This window comes from Hakea prostrata, chromosome 2 (genome assembly GCF_041222555.1).
Source record: "Hakea prostrata isolate BN-2017 chromosome 2, UWA_Hpros_2, whole genome shotgun sequence".
Lineage (NCBI taxonomy): Eukaryota > Viridiplantae > Streptophyta > Magnoliopsida > Proteales > Proteaceae > Hakea > Hakea prostrata.
In genome coordinates this window covers 67,906,548-67,928,985 of record NC_142601.1, presented here as the reverse complement: position 1 = coordinate 67,928,985, position 22,438 = coordinate 67,906,548, and the positions used below count along the sequence as shown (strand labels likewise).

The window sequence follows — 22,438 nt, the reverse complement described above, 5'->3', positions numbered from 1 at the left end:
ACAAACATGTTACCACTCAGACAAACACAACCAGCATGTTCTCTACAATTGATTTTATTTTTATTTTTTCCTGGAGAACAAGTGATCTTATTTATTGGGAGCCAACCGAACCACCATTGGGATTATGCTATTTTGTTATTACATAAAATGTTGATCAAGCTAATTTTTGCTTTCAATGGTAATCCGACTTACTTCTTTAAATTGTATGATTAATGCCTGACTGCAAACAAATTAAATTGAAGTTTTCAAATTCATTATCTTTCCAACCAAAAAAATCCCATTAATCTTTTAAGGTTGTTGTATCAAATCTGTCTCCATGCATTAGATGGAAGTTTTTAACTTTTCAAGGTGAAGGGGATAAAAAACACAGGGTCTTCTTCCTATCCGTGTTAGGGTCATCTTCTTACCGGATATGCAACCACCAATCAATTTAGAATAATCCATTTAATTCATAACATCAGTCATTCGGTACAATCAAGAGAGTAACACGGAAGAACGTAACCCCTCCCAAGCAGAGAACAAAAACAAGCCAGCGACAGAAAGTAGAGACAATCATCTGCCGTATAGACTGTAGAATCTATTGATAATACGATAAAACAGTTATGTGGGTGCTATTTACGCGCTATTCCATATATATGGGGCTTTAAAACGAACAAATTAGGCACAGAGACCATTTTAATGTCAACATCTGAAAACCCAGATTCAGAAATGAGCTTTCCTGTTTGCCTCGTGAGATAACACCCATCACCAATGAACTTCTGGAATGGATTCAAAATACGCTGGAAGAATTTCAGAGCTGTTTGATCTGCATAATGAAGGGCATCCAATAGTTGTCAACATGAACTAGAACACAACTACATGCTTTACAGCTACTATTTGTCAAAACGTCAACAACACTCAAATACCTTGTGCAGCGACGTGCTCCAAGAAAATGAAAAGACCACCTGGTTTCAGCACCCTCTTCACCTCTGGTTATGATAGTGCAAGCAAACATTAGCAATTATGAATTTCTTATAATCTTCTGTAAATTTCAAAAGCCTTCTACACCTGCTTAATGGATGACAGTCAATTGTAACAGATGGGAAGTGATGAACTAACTCGGGCTCCATATGAGCCACACATTAGGCTTGGGTTGCTAGCAGAAAGGCGTTGTCAACAGGGCTTGGGCTTCAATCCCAGTGAAAAGGAGTTGGGAAGATGCAGCAAAGATGGTCACAGATCTTTGATTTTTTTGGAGTTCCTTCTACTTAATAGCTTCAAATTCTTTCTTCAAGAAATCTTGTGTTTTTTTTTTTTTTTTTTTTTTTTTGGGGGGTGTGGGTGTCTACATTACTGAATAAAATTTAAAAAAAAAAAGGGAGAAAAATACTTAAAAAACAGAAAATCAAAGAGTCATACATGGTGGACTCTATGATAGGTTGTGAGAATCAGCATGCTTCTCCAAAGTTGCTAGTCACCAGCTACCAGTTTGGTATTAAATAAGCATAAAGGCTTCGATATCTCTATACATGCACTGTCAAACCACTTATGCGAAGAGGAGAGATGATAAAAGAAAAAAAAAATTCAAATGATTTATAAAGGTGGGAAAAGGCCACACATAAGCATTCAACGTCAGAAACTTGCTTCCCCTGTATCTCAAGCTAACTAAGAGCACGGGCCTTAACAAATATGATAATCAGTTTGAGTTTAATATATATATATATATATATATATATATATATATATATATATATATAGAGAGAGAGAGAGAGAGAGAGAGAGAGAGAGAGAGAGAACAATAATAATAAATAATAAGACTAAAAAGAAATACCTTGAAGTGTTAAATTAACATCTTGAACAGAACATAACACAAGAGTTCCAACAACTGCATCCATGGACGCATCACTTACTGGCAATGCCTCACCAACCTGCAGAAAATATTTTTTTTAAATGATTAAAATTAAGCAATGAAACAACAAATACAAAGAGAAAGGAAAAAAAGACCTGGGGGGGGGCAGCACGAGGCTTCAAGGAGAAGCCCGGAAAGAGGAGCTGAGACCCCAAGAGCTAACAATTATCCTATTCCTGGGGTTGTCAATATCTTGGGGGTGGGGAGAAGAGAGAAATCTAGAAGAAACTAAACAAATGGTTTTCCAAATCAAATTTAGAGGCCAAAATTTGAAGGTCCATCTCCTAAGATTGCGCTCCCACCACAAGTGGTGTATGGTGGCTCCAAAGACTACCTTACCAACTTGATCATAAATGGAAGGGCCAGAAAAATTCCTCAATATCCATGTCCAATCTTGAGCAAAACCATAGGAACACCTCGACCGAGGCCAAACGGAAGCAAGGGTTTTCTCCTATAGGGAACGGGAGAAGGGGCAAGAGAAAAAAAGGTGATCGAGATCCTCTAGACCATTCCAACAAAGGATGCAGTTTGGGCTAACAAGAATGTGGCGGCTAATGAGGAAGGATTGAGTGGGAAGGGCAAGGTTGAGGGCTCTCCAAAGGGTGAGGGTGTGGTGGGGGATGTGGCCTTTGAACCAAACCAAAGGTCCCCAAGGGACTAAAGGGGAGGGGGACCGAAGAAGGTTCCAAGCTAAGGAGGTGGTGAATGATTTAGAGGGTGAGGGGAGCCAAATGGTGGTATCTTGGGTGGAGTTTAAAATAGGAGGGACAACATTCCAAACTTGTGTGAGACTAGGGTGAGGGAGAGGGGACCAAGAACCATTGGTAATTAAAGAGGAGAGGGTGGCAGTCTTAGGGATATGAGTCTCATAGACAAAGCGGGGACCAAGGAGAGTGAAAAGAATACCCATCAGATGCCATGGATCGAGCCAGAAAAATGTGAAGGATCCAGAAGAGATTTGGCCAGCGATGGCAATGAGGGCTCGCAGTCGAAGGAGCAAGAGCTTCCTCCAAATTCAAGAAGGGTTGGAGGGAATAGGAGCAGTCCAAAAGGAGTCCAATTTAAGGACATAAGAATGAACCCAGGAGACCCAGATGGAATCGTACTTTGAGGCAATTTTCCAAATGAGCTTGAGATACTGCAGAAAATATTATGGCTTTAGATACTGGAAATTTCCAATTAGTATAAGTGTATAACAACCTTAAAGGGAAAAAGATACTTGGATAATGTCAGCTCTAAAACTCTACATTCACAACACACTGTTAGTTGCCCATATCTCAAACACCAGCACAAGTAACCAACCAAACTCCGAGGACAAAGCCACCCCATCTCCTATTACAATCTCTTTAGTGCAAAACAACAAGAATAATAACATCATAAATGACATCATAAACAACACCAACAATAAATCTCTTTAGTGCAAAACAACAAGAACAATAATATCATAAATGACCAACCGTTATCCATCTGCAAAGAAATTACCACAACCTATGTAGATGACCTAACTGCCAAGCTTTCTTACAACACTAGAGGCACAACCAAAAAAAAATCACTTTAGGGAAACATAAAACCTTCATCCAGAGTCCAAATCTGCTAAGGAAAATGAATCTTTTTCTTCAATTCCTTGACTCTAAGAAAATGATTTCCAAAACTCAACACATGTAAAATGAACAAAAGAAGCAACAAAAGACCGTGAACCAACAGATGCTGCAACATCCATTGTCTCTGGATAGAAACTGCTAAATAAGCCAAAATGAGAATTATTGGCAAATTTATCTGGAGTTAAGTAAAACAGCAACAAGCAAGGCTTATCCCAACTAAATGGTGTCAGTAAGTTACATAAAATAAGTGTGGCCATAATTAACCAAGGCCAAAGTAAGAAGGCTTCAAAATAGCATGCTTCCATTCGAAAGAACTAAAGTAGACACAGATTAATTGAGGGACCCCAAGACCACAGAGATATGATTCATATTATCAAAAGTAAAAATCTAACTTAAGTTGTAAGAAAAAGCTGCACCATTTGTATAAAATTAAAATTTGTTGCTGGTAGACCTGCAGCTACTGCTGCTTCTCGAGCATATTTTTCCATTTTTTGATTTGGATCTATTCCATAAACATGGAGATCACCATCACCAGCATAATATTTGAGATTGGGTCCAGTCCCAATACCAATCTCTAGCACTTTACTATTCCCTCCTCTCAGCCTAGAAAAAAGTTCTGCTTTGTAACCTGCAACCTACAGAATAAGAAATGTTATGCAGTCAGAAACACACTCAGATTGAATATAAATTCTAAAATCCAGTTGTACTCATAAGTAATACCTGCACGGTAGTAAAGATGCAAACTACTCACTCTTTATGCAAAACATGTTCCAAAATGAACAATTTATCAGGGAATATTGAAAGAACTGTGTTGTGTATGGATTAGCTACTAACCTTTGCTTCATAAGATCCCGTGCACTTAGCTAAAAACCAAGCAAACAACTTCTCGTACCATCCTGATCTTGGGGGACGAAAACTCTTCAGTTGAGCCTGCAAAGAGAATTCTGTCATTTATAGGTAACTGGCCTGCTTACACAGCAGGTTTGGATCGGATATAACAGTTCCCCTTTTGAATGCAGGGGATCATAAAATAACATAAAGGAATGGTAGGGTTTAGTTAGAACCATTATTGAAGTTCCTCAAATAATAGTTCTACCCCACATGAGCAACAAAAGGAATTGATCTGTTGAACTCCTTGAAGCTTCAATCCAGTGCTTATCATGAACTACTACTAACAACCAAGATAGGGGTTCACAGTCCCTGTTCAATCTCCACCACTCACACATAATAAGAAGAGAGTGTGTTTTGGCCCAGGATCTCCAAAAATCATTATGGTCTCTCCTCTCTTTCTATTTATACTCTATTAGGATTTGGATTACCATCATTACCTATGGGCTTTAATTTTATAACACAAAACGTCAATACAGCCCCATAAGTTCATTTATCAATGAATCTCAATGAGCTATAATCGTAATCAATTAAGCACTTTACTTTACCATATCCCTAATCTATTTCAATTTTTTCGTTTCACTCTTCTTCTTGATTCTTGGTCTCTATTAATTAAATTTACTTGCGTTACTCCATTGATTTCAATTCTATCGATTGGTTAACACAATTTCATTAGGATCTTAATGAAATAATAACAAATGTGGCATAAGTTCATTCGCCAAAATTGTTAGATTACGGGGCCAGATTGAATACCAAAGAAAATGGATGGCACCCTTAGGATATAGAACTTGAAACCCACTTGGACATTGCGCCTGAGTTCATTTACAATGACCAAGCTTAACAACAGCAAAGTTTCCAACAAAATCGTATTGGTAATTAAAGGTTACTTTCCTGATAACCATAAGTAATGGCAACATATAGGTTACGGGGCCAGATTACCAAAGAAAATGGTGGCACCTTGGATATAGAACTTGAAACCCACTTGGACATTGTGCTGAGCACATCAGCAAAAGGGCAAAGTTTCGAATGTTGAAAACAAAAAAGGTAAAAGGAAATCCCCAGTGGGGTGCAAAGGGGAAAGAGAAAGAGTAACCGGACCTGACGGGTGTTCGTGGATACAACACAAGTTGGAAAAGCTGAGTCTGACTCCCTACCCCAAAAAAATAAGCCTAACTCTACTCCTTCACATCAGCCAGTCAAATAAGAACCTCCTTCTATCTCCTTACTGTAATCTTCCAATTGTAACCGAACTTATGTTGCTCTTATCCTATTTTTATTTCAGTTAAGAACAACCAATAGCTATGACATTATAAAATATACATACAAGATACGTGTCGGTAAGGAATTCGAATGAAATTCAATTAAGCAGCATAAGTCATAGTTACTGGTTATTCAGGATAAGTCATTATACAAGATACCATGCAGCATGGTGACATAAGTTCAGCATAAGAAGCAGCATACTGCATGGAAAGCCTCCAGCTCAGTTAATTTGAAGTAGAAATTCACTGAAAAGCTACTCCCAAAGCTCCTATGAAATGTCATCCCCAAATAAACACAGACCACTAGCATATTAAGTTCCGTCATCCCCAGAATCCTGTACAGAAATGATTTGTTTTGGATTGCACCATTCCTGGTTGATGTTGTATAGGAGACAACCAAATAAAATGAGGGTTACATGCGTAGTTTCAAGTCCACACCTGCTAACTTTTATCAGGAGTAATGATGACACAGCATTAAGGGCAGGTGCAGGTTTGTTGAATGCAGTATTCCATCCCCCAATTGTGTCTCACACCTCGGTGCTAATTTTGCTGCTTTTACATTGTAGAGGAGTAAAAGCATAACATTCAGATAAGCTAAGGAATTCTAATAAAATTCGAAGGACGACAAGTACTTAATATTTTATTAAACAGGATTTCTAAACGCCTACTGTGGAAACCATTCCCCAAGCTCCTATATAACTACCACAGAGCAGTTCATTTAAAGCCCAAATTCCTGAATATTTGAATCAACATGTCCTCTCTATATTTCACTATATTATACTCTATAAATAGCTTGATCAAATATGGTTCTTTCTGGGACTGCTTCCAGTTTCAACAGCAAGACCATTTAAAAACAAAACCCTTAAATGGAGGGTTATGTCCATATGGTTAAATGAAGCAGACATCAAATTTGGCACATAGGGTATGCCACCTTCTACCTCTGATAATCAGAATGCGTAATCAGCTGCCTATGTGGCAAACAGAAGGGGGAAAGCATATACAAAGGAGCTCCAACAATAAGAATGTAAAGCCCTTCTTTTTTGAACTTTTTTCACAGCCAATTTAACAGCGAAAGTACAAGTACATTGAGCAAGGGAACACTCACAAAAGAAAAGAGTGGACTGGGGAAAAAAATTCTAATTGTCCTCAGGGAGAAACTTTACTACCTGTGACCTGTGGCGATCTTCATTGCCAATCAACAACGGGTCTACCAGCTTGACTGACATAGTGAATCTGCAATATGACCTGTTATGCAGGGAAAAATAGTATGGGATACAGTTGCACAGAGTGATTACAAATTTGGAAATAATTGGGGAACATGAATAAAAAGGAATTTTAGGGAACACTTTTCTCAAAAATATTAGCAATCAATTAGAACAAGAGAAAACATGACATTTAAAAAAAAAATAGCGTCATTCTCCATAATTGAGAAATTCCCAGTGTAGGGAGAAGATCATTGTGAGTGTTGTTATTCTAATGAGAAACAGAAAAGAAACAAAAAGTATAGAACTACGAGAAAGAACAAGCAATATGTCACGACCCCAATTTTCACAGGCTTTGTGGGGCCCACATTACAGACACCCAACGGGGCACATGACAATTCCTCACAGTATCAACCTGTTAAAGCCACTAAAAACAATGCTAAACTAAGCATATCCAAGGACAAGGACAGATAACCTGTTTGACAGTTTGACTCATACATATATATAGAGTACAAAGTCATGTTTTACTTACATTTGAGTTTTCACCTAGTACCTAGTTAGATACATACAACTTCAAAGGAAATATATACATTCCACAATTTAGTTTAACAAAATATCAGTTGCAAAAAGAAGTTTTCATCTTCTACTTTAAAAGTGTTTTTGGGTAGCAACACCCTTGCCCTTGTCATGTATCTAGGGACCTATCAACATTTACAATAATGAACTTTGCAGGCCCAATAAGTGATATAGTCAACCATGTAAGCAACCATAAACCATCATGCATCCATTTACCACACCAAAATATTATGACATTATGCATTTCAATTTTTTCTTTTTCTTTATTAACCCAAACCTAAGCTCTACCTGTAGAGAGGGCACCCTTAGTCTAAACCACACAAGTGGCATCAGTCTCAGTCTTAGAGGTTCTCATTAGGAGATTCTCTTTTCAGTCTCTTAGCACAAGACCAAGTGTTCTCCACAGGCGGCTATCATTGGTCTAGTTTCTCATTTCACTTTTCAGTTTTGCTTCATGCTTTCCCATTTGGGTACACCGTACACTAGGTACCAGGACTTACAGAAGCTGTTAACATTTTATTTATTTTCTATTATTATTATTCTCTTCCTTCTCTTTTCTTTTCTCATGTTCAATTTCAACCTTGCAAGACTGTACCTCTTTCATTTTAATTATCACATAGTCTTGTTTGAACACGGCTTAACACAATTCATACAATTATCAATACTATCAAATAAGACTTAATACAACTCATACAATCTCATCCTTAAGATAAAGAAACATACAAATCATGAATTCACAAGCATAAGCATTGTTTCTTATTTCTAATTTAATAGTTCAAGAATGCTACCAACATTTCAATTCCATGCACTTCCATTTTTGTTCAAAAGGCAACAATCACACACTTCCATTGATCGCACGAATGAAAGAGATAAGATGGGTTTCACATCAACGAGGGAATATTACTTGCTTGCTTAGTGAAACCATCTACTTACGACATATGTAGGTTAGGCAATCCACTTACCTATTCTTGTTCCAGGCGCATCTCTTGATCTAACTCAGTTAAAACCCGCCCTCTCTCTTGTATTCTGGATGATCCTTGGCTATTTCAGTACATGCGACTATGTGAGTACCACACAAGGCATCCCCTCTATTTCTCTCTCTTTACTTTTTCTCTCCTCCTCTCTGTCTCTCGTTTTCTCCTACTCTCTTTCTTCTCCTCTCTTTCCCTTTTCTCTTTCTTCTCTTCTCTCTCCTCTTTTCTCTTTCTCCTCTCTCTCTTCTTGTCTCTTTCAGCTCTCTCTCTCCTCTTTACTTCTTCTCTCCTTATCTCTCTATTCTCTACGTTCTTTCTTCTCTCTCTCTCCTCTTTTCTTCTTCTTTCTTTGTTCTCTGGTTTTTTTTTCTCCTTTTGTTCTCTCTCTTCTTTCTTTGCTTTGAAAGCCCAAGGGTTTTCATTCTCTTTTCTCTTTTTTTTACCCCCCCCCACGGCACCTATGAGGTGGTAGGTGAAGAGGGAAGGGGCTGGTGGGCAGTGCTACCTCCTCTTCCCTTCTCTCTCTCTATTATCACTTCTAAAAACATAACATAATATAATATATCTATGTATATATTTAATTAAATAATTAATGGGCCTCCTTATGGGCTTTGGGCCCACTCTGATTTCTTGGGTAAGGCCCACTCATGGATGTGAATATTAATACTTCCAAGTTCAGAAAATTGAGCTGACTCTTTTTTTTTTTATCATCAATTCAGTCTAACTTCGCCATATAAGAGACCAATGAATGGAGAAGTGTATATACCCGGTTACGGATCGGAGGTTCAAACATTATTAATTATTTTAAAAAAAAATCTAGGGGATTGGGAACATATTAGTACAACATTAAAATAATAGTATAATGAGATGCGGGGCATCACACAATATGCCATGTTTTTCAATTAGATACTTCAAAGAGCATGGACCTTCCATGACTTGACCATTTTTCACTCGTAAAAGTCATAAGGATATATTACTTCATGGAAAAGAGGATACGATTTCAACATGTAAGGACTCGCACTGTGGCTACTTCAGAAATAAAGATCCAGCATCAGGAAAATTTGCTGATGTTACATTACATTGAGGGGGGAAAGGGGGAAAAAATTTGCTGATGCTAGCAAGATAGCTGGAGGTTCTGATGCTGAAATAAATTGAACTGAACCCTATTCTCATAGCATTTGCATTTACAACAACAACCCAGAATCACAACATCAGGAACTTCAAATAAAATAAAGTAAATGACTTTGAGTATCTTTACAATTGGTATAGGATCTAGATATACAACTATGACACACTAGATTGGTATAGGATCTAGATATACAACTATAAAACACTAGTAAATGGGTCCACAAGATGTTTCTTTGAGAGAGAGAAGAAGAAGAAGAAGTGAGTAGAAAATGCACACTAGAAGTAGTTCATTTTTAAGACTCCTCAACCAAAAGTTTTGATGTGATGAAAATTTTACAGCTGCTGCCCAAACTGGGTAATAAGTTAAGAGTTATAATGTGTTGATTGAAAAGAACTTCAATTTTGAGACCAGATGCTTGAATCTCACAGTTTGACTGTTCTCAAGCATACAAGCAATTCATCCAATTGTGATATAATCAGTAGAAGCAATTGAAGAACTTGCTAGCGTAGGCCAACACTGAAATTAAGGAAGTAGTCTAGCATTTGTCTTTTTGTTTGGGGTTGAAATCTCAGGACCTTGGGGTTTATCTATTTGTCTGCAGAAGAAGTTCATTTTAGAAGCACTTAATGGACATAGTTATATTGCTATATCTATAGCATCATTCATCTCTACAACCCAAAAGAATATCTACAATGCAGATCTATTTCAAACTCAAAAAGTTGTTCACCTGTTAACATTGTTAAAACAAACATCAAGAAACACAACAGAAACAGAAACAGAAACATAATGTGGTTCACACATCAATCTGATGGACCACACCCACAGGTGAAGCTAGAGATGATTCACCATGAGACAGTAAAAATGCAATGTAAATAGCTTGAGAAACATTAAAAATTTAAAGCAAGAACTCTCAGCAGAAAACCCTAACTCTAAAATCCTCAAATCTCACATCTTTCTCTTCCTCAGACAAAACTCAATTTAAAAAATACAATAAAAATAATAAACTCCTTCAAGTCGGGACAATTCACTGGGTGTCGCCAAGCCCTCTACTACCATCACAAGGCTCACCAAATTTCCCATTTAGATTGCCACCAGAAATGTAGGAGTGGGGCAACCTTCAAAAAAGGCATAGGAATTCAAGATATGCATAACAGACACTTACAATAAAGGATGGTAATAGTTCCTTCAATGCTTAACCTCCATCTACAATGCAAAAGAGATGAAAAATGACCAAGTAAAGCTAAGCTTCTGTCTTGGCACCTGATGAATTTGTACGATTATTTAAAAAACAAAGGATAGTAATAGATTTGACTCGATTGACTGAACTATTTATATAAGAAAGTAAAAATTATGAGTAAACCCCCCCCCCCCCGGGACTTTACCTACTCCAACCAAAAGAAAAGTTTCCAATGCCACCTTGTACACCCACCCATCGATTTAAAATAAAACACAAAATTAACATTCAGATAGGAACAAGAATAATAAGAATAGGAAAAACCCATAATATCCCGAATAGGGTACTTGGAAACTTGATCATTTCCAAGAAGATTCCAAGCGAAAATAGCTGATGTAAGATGCAGACAACTTGATGAACAATCTCCCAGTTAAGAACAAACCAATGTAAACAACACGATGAAGCACCAATTCAACATTCGGGAATGACACTAAACAATCGCTCATACTGTGAAACCGAGGCACTCCCACTCGCGTTGTTCATGTACTTTACCTTAATTTGAAAGCAAGAGCGAACATTGTCTGTACCAATGGAAGACGACCAAGATTGGAGACCAATAGCCCCTAATTGGCTATGAAATTCATCCGTCGTTGGGATTTTACGCGAGGTTCAAATGCCACTTGAATCTACAAATGTCTGCATATGGGTCCCCACAAATGGGATTCCTGTAGAGTAAGTGCAAGGGGCAGCGACGCAGAAATCTGTGGATGGCTGAAACAAAGCCATGCAAGCAAAGCCTCCTGCGCTCCGGGAAAGAAACACATTTCTTGTGTAAAAGATTTTGAATAACAGACCGAAAAGCCTGTAAAAACCATAGAGGTTCTCCCGCTCACACGACTATCACTACCGAGTGACAACAGAATCCCTCGGATTCAACTATCAGTCTCCACATGAAGAAGAATGAGAAGAACAAACAACATCATCGGAGTACATCAACAGCTAACTCCTAGAACTAGAATAGTGAGAATTGATCCGGGGTTGTGTTCAGAATAGAACCCCTGGTGAGTATTTAAGAACAGAATTTATGTATTTACGGTTCAACCCAATACAAAACCCGATAATACATAGAATACCCCTCTGCCCTTTAGACTTCAATTTTTTTTTTTTTTTTTTACATAATTCAGAGATGCACAAGATGATTATTAGAACCCCGTATTTGTTAATATTTTATTTTGATCGCAGTTCTTACGAGTTACAACCACAATCGAACCTTCATTTTCTACCAAAAAAGGAGAAAAAAATCCAACCTTCAGTGACGAAAGAAAACCAAAAACATAACGGAGTTTCAGTCTTGCTGAGAACCCAAGCTTATAAAAAAGAATATAAATCAGTAGATAGGAAGGATGAGAGGGAGAATCCGAGGTTTACCTAGTGATTAGCAATTGCAGGTATTTGAAGTACAGGATGTAGAGGATGCACTTGTGTGATCAAGAGATGAGAAAAGTATTGATTGGAACTTTAAATAGTTTTTCTCCCTCAACCCATGTCACAATATAAATTTCGAATTAGAAGCACATAAGAGAATTGAACCATCTGAAACAATTAAAAAGAAAAAATTCTTATCAGAATACCATAAAATGCACAGGCAAGCTCAATGCAGCGGATATAAAATCACCAGTAGGTTTTCTATCTTGATTTTGGTAGGGTCTTGCATGACTTCTCCAATATCTAATACGCGCTTTGAAATTCAAAAAGGTTATTTTTCTCAGCCCACGGCTGCCGGCTGCCGGCTGCGACTTTGAATAGGATACCAGAAGAAAAGAAGACTACGACGTTGAAGCAATCTTCTGCTTTTTACAATACGCGTCAAGAAAAGAGAGAGAGCTTTGGCACCCTGGTGTGCCGGAAGAGTTCTACCTTAAGAACCTGTTCAAGTTTATTTGTTTCTTGAGACTCGAATAAACAAGCCCATGCTTGCACCATGATGGTTTGCAGGGCCCCTATTTGGCCCAGATGAGCATGGGCTTAGTTTTCATTTTGTCAATCACTGCATCAAGCTGATCCAGTAGGCAAAAAAACATATGAAAACTTTGAGCCAGCCTTCTGCTCTCTACAACCAAAATGAACGGTCTCACATTCATGGGCTTATGGTTCTGAAATATCAGGCTGCTCACTTCTGACTTTTTTTCAAAATATCAAAAATCCCACCGTCAACTTTTCAATCCTAGACCGTTATGTTTTCAAATTTGATTGCCCAACGAACCACAATGTTATAAAGAAACTTTTATTTTTTTTTCAGATAAGAAGAAAGAAGAAACGATTGTTAGAAGAATGTTGATGGCACTCATTTTCTTCTTCAAACTTCAAATGAAGGATTTGGACCTCACAACAAGCTCAACATAGAGACGAGCTACAGTTGATTTCTTGGTTGTTTTTTCTAAATTTATTGATCATCTTTCTATAATGGTTTCTACAAAATTAATGGTGTATAAGTGTATCTTGTGTAGACTCCCACAATATTTAGCTGGTTCAGTCATTTTCCTGCAATTTCGATGGAGATTGAGTAATTTTGATTTTCGGTTTGCTACTCACCAAACCAGGCGAAATTTTTTGCCAAAGTGTCTTACCTTCAATTGAAAATTTACTAAAATGCCCTGCCCTTTCATGTCCCCCTCCACCTCCTCCTCTTCCTCTTATGGCGATGGAACAGTGAAGATAGTTTAAAAAGGTGTTGAGATCCTCTCTGTAAACAGGTGTAAAGAACAGAGAAAAAAAAATAAAAGATCCATGGAGACAGTTTAGACTTAATTTGCAACTGGAATTCTTGTTTCCCAGAAGGGTTTTCTGAACTTAAAACAAGGTTCAGGATGATTTTTTTCCACGCTAACCCAAAAATCCTCTATCTTTCTTCCAATTTTGTTAGATCAGAGAAAGAAGACTTAAATTTTGATAATGGTAAAGTACCCAATTAACTGGAGACTTCTTCCAATAGCTTATACCTTCAAACCTTAATTCTGAACACCTGTTTGATGATCCCAACTCTTTCACTCTTCTGTATTTCCACCGATTTGGTCCCTCTAAGCGTCTCTTCCAAATACCACTTGCGATTATCCTCTTTTCTAGCCGTTGATGATCGACATGGGGACCTCTGTTGATGGAGAGGGAATCAAAGAGAGAAATAGGGTTCCTTGAATGATTGCCTTCACAGAAAAAAAAAAAAAGGACAAATTAGGTTTCGTAAAAGCTAGAGGAGGATGGATAAAAACCCAAAGGAGGTATGGGCTTCGTAGATTGAGTTTGGAGGACAAGTTAGGGTTACTGAGATTCTCAGTAAATCTCCGTAAAACACCAATATCGATCTTCCAATTGCAGCGGTCCATTTAGATTTTTAGTTACAGAATGCGGCCGCACAAGAGATACGGAAGATGCAGTGTCAATTCACCCCTAATTTTCTGGCGAGATAGTCTCCTTCCTCTATACTACATTTCATCTGCGTTTTCGATGGCCAGAGTTGTTCTCCTGTATGTTTTTCTCTCAGTCTCTAGCTCTTCTTCTTCTCTGTTTTGAAGAAGATGTTGAGGATTACCGGTAGTCGGAGGAGGGATCGAATAAAAGCAAAGGGTATTTTAGTAATTCCGTAACTAAAGGATATTTTAGTCAGTTAACTATTTAAATTTGAAAACAAAACGGTCAAGGATGAAAAACCTAACGCCAACTTAAGTGGATGCCATGAATGCCATGAAAAACACACTGAAAAACATAACACTTCAAGTTGACTCAATTGACAATGTCCATTAGGCTGAAGTCTTCCTTCGCCTTGAGTGTGGATTATTACCATAAAGCCCTTTACCCTATTGTACAATGTCGCCATGGGTCAAAGGTCAGGATGGCAATTTGTGCTACTTATGAGCTATCCCATATATGTGGGGTTTTATATGGAAAATAGTAGGCACAGAGACCATTTTAATGTCAACATCTGAAAATCCAGCTTCAGAAATGAGCTTTCCCGTTTGCCTTGTGAGATGACACCCATCAAAGACTATTTGCTGCAAAGGGTCCAGGACATTCTGGAGGAATCTTAGAGCAGATCGATCTGCACCATGAAAGGCATCTAATGTTTGTTAACATGAACCAGAACACAACCTCCGCTATATGATTCATTAAACAATAAAGAATTATCAATACCTTGTGCAGCTACGTGCTCCGTAAAAACATAAAGACCACCTGGTTTCAGAACTCTCTTCACCTCTGGTTGTGGTAGGACAAGTGAACATTAGCCATCTGGTATTTTGTGGCCATTATTCGGCCCAAAAGAAGAAAGAAAAAACAAAAACCAAGAGCATTTATGGCTGATTGCAGAATAAGTTGCAGGGGACCTCACTGGTTCCAATCCAAATTCAATTTCTATATTAAGTTGCTAGTAAATATCAAATAGACATGAAGGCCTTTCCTCTGTTTCTCTCTACATACACACTGACTGAGGATGTGCAAATGCTGAGAGATGAGATGATAAAAGAAGAGAACCACATCTTTACAATGGTTTGAAAGGGCCAATTATAATCTATTCATTATTAGAAACTTGCTTGGCCAATCCCCTGCATCTCAAGCTAATTAAGAACTCGAACCGTTAAGGAATATGAGACTCTGGAGTCAGTTTCAATAGCTTACACATGAACATTGCAATATCTTTTTGACAGAAATATACTACTAATGCAGTTAAAAGAAAAAAAAAGCAACAAGACAAAAAGAAGTACCTTTTAGTGCCAAATTAACATCTTTGACAGAACATAATACAAGAGTTCCAACAACAGCATCCATGGATGAATCAGTTACTGGCAATGCCTCACCAACCTGCAGAAACAGTATGGTTTTGAGCTGTTGGTAATATGAAGATTTCAGATTTATATATCATTCTTGAAAGGAACAGACACTAAGAAAATGATAGCTTTGAAACCCCACATTCACATCGTTTCAATTTCCATGCAGGACCAACAATCAAAGATCAGGTAATCTAATGGTTCACTCAGTAATATTAGCCAGCAGCCACAATGGTTAAGTAAATTAAGGGAGAACTTCAAAAACCATTGTTCTCTTAAAAAAAATTTGATATATGACCTGGCTAACTAATGAATCTACCTCTAACTTTTAATTTCTCTTTCACCGGCCAGAAGAGAGAGGCAGCCTAAGGATAATTCTGATGTGCTCCATAAGAAACATTTTATTTAATTACATAAGAGGTCTTCTCCTTTTTCTTTTTTTTTTTTTTTTTTTTTTTTTAATTCCACCACTTTGGTACTAGAGTGCCCAGTATAAAACCATATAACCTCCATATTCCTCAACATCAATCACAAAAGCTCAACCATCACACAATGATAAGTTACCCAAACTGGAAAAATCACCACATGTGATCAACCACGATGACAACCAAGCCACTCCATCTACTCTTAAAATCACTCTAATGGACAACATCAACAACCACCAACCCATTACATCTGCAAAGAAACAATTGCAAACTACAGGGATGAACCAGTTTACTTTCTTAAATTCCTTGATACTCATAAGAAAATGAATCATGTGTCCCCACAAGCAAAATGAGGAAAGAAGCAACAAAAAAATGAGAGCCAATAAATACTGCAACATCCTCTGTCTCTGGATAGCAACTGCCAACATAAGCTGAATGAGAAATTACCAGCAGAGATAACTGAAGTTCAATAAACTAATAGAAGCCACGATCACTTAAAGTAATAGTAGTAACGTTTCAAAAATGCTGCTTTCTTTTAAGAAACTCAGATTAGATGCAGATTTATTGAGGGACCATGTGACAACAGAAGTAAGTTTCCCACACTTGCAAGTAAAGTTGTAACTGATGTTGTAAGGAAGAAGCTGCACCATTTGTATAAATTTAAAATTTTCAGGTCGTAGACCCGCAGCTATTGCTGCTTCTTTGGCATATTTTTCCACCTCTTTGTTTGGATCTACACCATAAACATGTACATCACCATCGCCAGCATAATATTTGAGATTCGGACCAGCGCCAATACCAAGCTCCAGCACTTTATTAACCCGTCCTCTCAACTGAGAGAAAATTGTTGCTTTATAACCTGCAACCTACCGAATAAGAAATTTTATGCATTCAGACATGTATACACTAGAATGTGAAATCTAAAATATCACTTTTACTCTCACCCCAGCCCAATCTTACACCTTTTTTTGGAGCACCCACTCAGTAGAAAACATGTAAACTACTCACTCCTCATACAAAATATTTCCTCAATGAACAATTTATCAGGGATCATTAAGACAAATATGATACTGTGCATGGAGTAGACACTAACCTCTGCCTCATAAGCTTTCAAGCTCTTTGCTAAAAACAGGGCTATTAATTTCTCATACCAATCGGGTTTTTTGGGACGAAACCTCTTCAGTACAGCCTGCATAAAGAATTCTATCATTTGTATAGCACATTGGTAAATGACGTTAAAATCTCTAATAACCAAGCAATGATGTAACATTTATTTGAGCCAAATGAACAGAGAATACAGAGGCGACGTTAAAATCTCTAATAACCAAGCAATGATGTAACATTTATTTGAGCCAAATGAACAGAGAATACAGAGGTGTCCTCTGTGTAAAACTTGGAATCCACCAAGACACTGTTAAATTTTCCTCAGTGAAAGATGAAGTTTCCAATATTGAAATTAGAAACAGGAAGGAAAGCACAGCTGGAGGCTGCTAGGTAAAGAGAAAGTAGCGTGCAGTGAAGAATATATAGAAGAAGAATAGCTGAAGGGAGTTGGTTTGTAGTATTATAAAATCTAAACTTGACCAAATATTGAGTTTGCAGATAGCATTAATAAATGCATATGAGAAGTAATTAAACTTGACAATGTTCATAACAGTTTTAAGAGTTCTAGAAAAAAAGGAAGGTTTAGCTATTGCTTCTGTCTCCTCTTTCCATCGTTTAAAGTGACAATGTTGGAGCCACATACCTTCCTGCTAATTATCTGTTTAATGATTTATTCCAAAAAAAAAATCGTCTCTCCTATCCTTGCAGTAAGTATTTAGATAAAGCTTTCAATTTTCTCTAGGAACAAGTTACTAATAGAAGGTGACAGGTTCGGTATATCACAAGCCAAGATCAAATTGCCAAGGTGATCCGAAATGAACTGCTAACACCTCCTTTTTGCCAACTGTCCTTGGGGATAAACTCTAATACCTGTGACCTGCCAGTGTCTTCGTCAGCAATCAACAGAGGGTCCATTAGCTCGACTCTGTAATCTGACCTGTCAAGTGGGAAAAAATAAGTTGGGAAATGGTTGCATGGAATGATTACAGGGCTATATGTTCTTTGAAGATCGTCTAGAATAAAATTTAATTGAACAATTTGCATGAGTCAAGGTTCTTATACTCAAGGTCAATTTGGGGGAATCCATGGATTTAACCTCAAACCATGAAAAATGAACTACAATGAACTTGTAAGATTTAAACCAAAAAAAAAAAAAAAACTGATGGATTTCACTCGATTGAATCAACTACTCAAATAAAATACTAAGAAGATTAACAATCTGGGCCTCTACAAAAACCTGATCTTCATAAACCAAACTTAACTGAGAAGGTAAACCCAAAAGGGGAGGGTGGGGGAAGGAAAAATCCAACCTGAACAAGAACTCAAACTTACAGACAGATATTATAGAGAGACAGAGTAAGATTATAACATTATTAGAGAGGAATGGATCAAACCAGAAGAGAGACGATTTTACCAAGCGAGCAGCAGTTGCATGTAAGTGAAGCACTCGATGAAAACCCACTGGAGAGAAATATCCAGCGAGCAGTCGAGTTGGGCAGACCACATATACCACATATGCTTTACCCGCATTAAGTTCTTTGTTTTCTTTAGCCTTATCTTTGGACGGTGTGATTGAGGTACAGGTCCATTCCCTTATTTGCTTTGAAGCAGTGCCTACATGGCACTACTTCGAGCAGCGAACGTTCAGGATTAAATCTTTAAAGTTTGATTAAATCCCTACCGTAGATTATTAGCATGTACAACAAAATTCTTTTTCAGTGGTATTGACTTGGTTTCATAGCTTTATCTCGTACCGTGTGATCAGCTTGTTTTAAACCAAACAAACCAGAAAGTAGTCCATCCATCGCCTACGCTTCTGTTGCCGGAAACCACCGTGACATCAGCCCCGCTTCCCAACGCCGGCTGCAAACAAGTACTTCAGGAAAACCAGAGATGCAAAACCTGTCCTTATTTTCACCTCCTGGGCAACTTCTACAATCAAGGTAAACTCTCCCTACACTCAGACGGGCCTGAAAACCATTCAAATTCGTCGGAAAACCGTTCAGAACTACCAGCAGCTACCAATTTCAGATCACCGACATGGGGTTTCGAACAAAGTCTCGCCCATGTCGATGAAGATCGTGTAACGAAATCAGCACAAGTACCGGCCTTAAAATTTGAATAATCAGGTTTTCTTTCTTGATCAAATCAATCATCATCAATCTGGTGACACTATTACTTAGTGGGTTTGAAAGATCAATCGCCATTGTTCCTTGGTCTGTGGTTTTCCGCTTTATCTTCCCTCCCTAAAAATCTTGCTTCAGTCTCTGTAGCTCGGGTAGGGGTGCACACAGCCGGCAAACCTTTATGGAATAACGAACACAAACACGAATTTGAATTACGAATCAAAATCTGTTCACTGTCCTTAAATTCAATAGAAACTCAGCCATTATGATAGTTGCAATATTAGGGCAAGAGTTACATGTGCCCCGATTCTCCCCCTCCGTTCATGGGTTCAAATGTTTAAGGGTTTTCTTTATCAACCCAACGAATAGCATAGCCCGAGGTTGTTGACCGATGAAGATTTTTCTGTTTGTAGGGGGCAAGGCGATGGACCAAAATCATCATCAATCTTGGTTCTGGACAATGAAATCATGGAGCTACGGAGTACTGAGACAGGTAAATTCGCCTCTATACCATTCGGAGCAGTTTGTTACAAGGGCATCGGGTTATATAGGAAAAATGTGGTGATTCCGAGCTACAAGCCAAACATTGTACTGTTGGGAAGTGGGGCTGATGTCAAAGTGGTTTCCGGCAACAGAAGCGTCGGCGGTTTCCGGCAACCGAAGCGTCGGCGATGTTTAATCTGACTAATAATGTTAGGTCTCTCTTGGTAAAATCGTCTCTCTTGTTATAAACTTTTAATTACGTAAGAAAATTTTTAAATATTCTTTTTTTTTTTTTTCAAGTTAGTTATGACTAACTTTATCGTTAACTTTAAAATTGAAATGGCTATTATGTACGTTAAGTGAAGAAAAATGTTAATTTTGATTTTTACATAATTTTTTAAAATTTACGAGAGAACTCCTTGAACCGACTACCCACCCCCCGTCCCCCTCCCCTCCCGGAAAAAAGCAAATTATTATAACTTGATTGAGAAATTCATGTGATTTGATTGGATTCGTCTTTGTAAGATCGGTTTTATTATATCCTTATGTATGTATCGATGCAAAATATGTAATTTATCCAATATGACTGGATGAGGATTTCGACAGAGATGTGAACAAGATTTGGGACTCTGAACCATCCCATTTATATCTTTGATTTCTCCCTCAAGGAACGTAATTTACTTTTGTTTATATTTATGTGTTGTCTTAGTTTTTTTCCTCGGTAGGTCCTAGTAGGTCCAAGATTCTTATAATTGAAATCCGAGAACTTAAAATGTGTTTGATTATGGGTCTTCACTGTGGCTAGAAAACAACAGTTTTTGGTATTGTGATGGGTTTCCATGTATCTTGGTGTAAATATAAAATTAATCGAATCATTTTAAGATGATAGTTAAATCTCGTGTGAGTGAGATGGCAAGTAAAACCATAAAAAAATAAAAGATGTGTTCATGAATTCATGGAAGGGCGCAATGGTGGAGTCTCTCCATTGTGCACTGGAAGTCGCGGGTTCAAATCAGCTTCTCTACAAAACAGGGATAAGGCTGCCTAGAAAGTCCCTTCCCCATACACCCCACAGTATAGGAGCTTCTTTGGCACTGAGTACGCCCCTTTTGTTCATGAATTCATGGTGAATACAACTCTCACCGCTACAAACCAGGAACATTAACAGAGATTTGTTTAATGCCATAAATATGGTGTTAAAACGCTTTGAACTAATTTAAAATAGGGTTCAGATTAGTAATTTTTAGGGTGCCCCACTATTGTAACCAGGATTGGGAACGCTTCCTGACCACAAAGATCAGTGGGGGCCCACGGTGAAAAACACTTTTTGAAAAAAATAAAAAATAAAAAGTTTTTTTTCACCGGGCGGTTTTTGTGATGGGGCTGAGTGCTCCCCAGGGGAAGAGTCCGGATTCGGGTGAGCACCCCTCACGCAATGCAATTGCGAGTCATGACCACTTATCATGTTTCTGCCTAAAATATCATGTTTTCTTTTGCTTCTTCCTCGCCATTTTGTAAACCAGGGGTGCATCGATGGAGGATAAATTGACATGCTCTCAGCATCTGATTTTAAGCCTATGGAGTTTGTTTTGTAAATTTGAAAAAATTAAGTAGAATTTGATAAAATAGGTAAGGGCATTTAGGTTTGAAAACTTAACAGTCAAGATTAAGAAACTAACGTGAATCTTTTGTAATATTTTAAGTTCACCAGATTGGGCAAACTGAAATATAACCACTTAAGTGAGTAAAAAAAAAACTCGTTTTTCTCCTCCTTTATGGTTCGTTGGGCTTGGCTATTTGCCCACACCCAAAGAAATATTCTTGGGCCTATTTTAAATGAGGTCCATTCATGAACTAAGATGGGTATGGATCTGGCCCTGATCAGCGTGGGCTTTGATGTTCTTGAGAGCCTCACACAATCTTTAGATACGTTATTAGAAAACGTCTTTGGTGTTCTTCGAGAACATAAATTGTGTCAATTGCGTATCGAAACCGTTTAACCGTACAAAACCGCGCCGTCTAAATCGCACCTACTACACCGTTCAAAATTCATTGCGATACATACCGAAACTAAATTTATTCGGTACGGTTTCAGTTTCAGGTATTCATACCATCGGTATGTATTGAAACCGTACCGTATCATGTAAACTTGCTACGGTACGCTAATGGTTTTTAGTATTCAAAGTTAATACTATATTGATTAACACCCTCATTTGTTAAAATGGTTCATTCTGCCAATGGTGGATTAGCAAAGTGGTTAAAAGCCCAACTTCCCACGGGGAGGTCCTGGGTTCGTACCCATCCGGCGGCACCTATATTAATAATATATTCCACCACCCTATATATAAACTCTTCGGATTCAAAAAAAAATGGTTCATTCTTCTATTCTTTAAGAACAACCGGGTCTATTCTTTAAGAACAACCAGGTCAAAAAAGTGGTATGAATGACGTCTTTTGTAGAACATTCAAAATATATTTTTACCAAATAATATAAACAAAAGTGATAAAATAGGTTCCAATTGAAACTGTAAAATGAATTTAGGGTAATTTTCATCTGGACCCCCTGGGGTTTGGTCTAGGTCACTTTTAGTCCAGTTTAAGTTTTCTTTTGCATATGGCTCCCTGTGGTTTCAATAAGTGATTAATTAAGGACAAACTTAACAAACACCGTTAACTTAATAATTTTTGTGACAAAAATACCCTTTTCTTTTTTACAATTATTGTTTCAGTTTTTCCTTTTTCTTTTTAAGAAGTTTTTTTTTATTCAATCTACCGAAACAAAAAAACAATTA

General features: G+C 37.7%; 2 protein-coding genes across 8 annotated transcripts; both read right to left on the bottom strand.

Moving 5' to 3' along the window:
- Nucleotides 1–301: 301 nt before the first annotated feature.
- Nucleotides 302–12,592, bottom strand: LOC149025939 (uncharacterized). Of its 6 annotated transcripts, none has more exons than XM_089146164.1 (8): nt 12,367–12,592; nt 12,120–12,284; nt 6,803–6,869; nt 4,324–4,419; nt 3,906–4,124; nt 1,811–1,907; nt 906–968; nt 302–805 (listed from the first exon to the last, which is right to left on the bottom strand). In XM_089146164.1, the coding sequence occupies exons 3-8, from the start codon at nt 6,860–6,862 to the stop codon at nt 612–614; spliced, it is 729 nt and encodes a 242-aa protein (XP_089002290.1). In that variant the 5' UTR covers nt 6,863–6,869; nt 12,120–12,284; nt 12,367–12,592; the 3' UTR covers nt 302–611. The 6 variants fall into 6 exon arrangements, with proteins under 6 accessions (XP_089002290.1, XP_089002291.1, XP_089002285.1 ...); XM_089146162.1 differs by having other exon boundaries at nt 304–805; nt 6,803–6,881; nt 12,120–12,226; nt 12,323–12,591; XM_089146160.1 differs by having other exon boundaries at nt 304–805; nt 6,803–6,881; nt 12,367–12,591.
- A 916-nt stretch (nt 12,593–13,508) lies between these two features.
- On the bottom strand, nt 13,509–18,588 carry LOC149025938 (uncharacterized). 2 transcript variants are annotated; one of them, XM_089146158.1, is made up of 7 exons: nt 18,452–18,576; nt 17,908–17,974; nt 17,027–17,122; nt 16,581–16,799; nt 15,446–15,542; nt 14,877–14,939; nt 13,907–14,784 (listed from the first exon to the last, which is right to left on the bottom strand). In XM_089146158.1, exons 1-7 carry the CDS (start codon nt 18,565–18,567, stop codon nt 14,591–14,593), a joined length of 852 nt encoding a protein of 283 aa, XP_089002284.1. In that variant the 5' UTR covers nt 18,568–18,576; the 3' UTR covers nt 13,907–14,590. The 2 variants fall into 2 exon arrangements, with proteins under 2 accessions (XP_089002283.1, XP_089002284.1); XM_089146157.1 differs by lacking the exons at nt 13,907–14,784; nt 14,877–14,939 and adding an exon at nt 13,509–13,891 and having other exon boundaries at nt 18,452–18,588.
- Nucleotides 18,589–22,438: the final 3,850 nt, after the last annotated feature.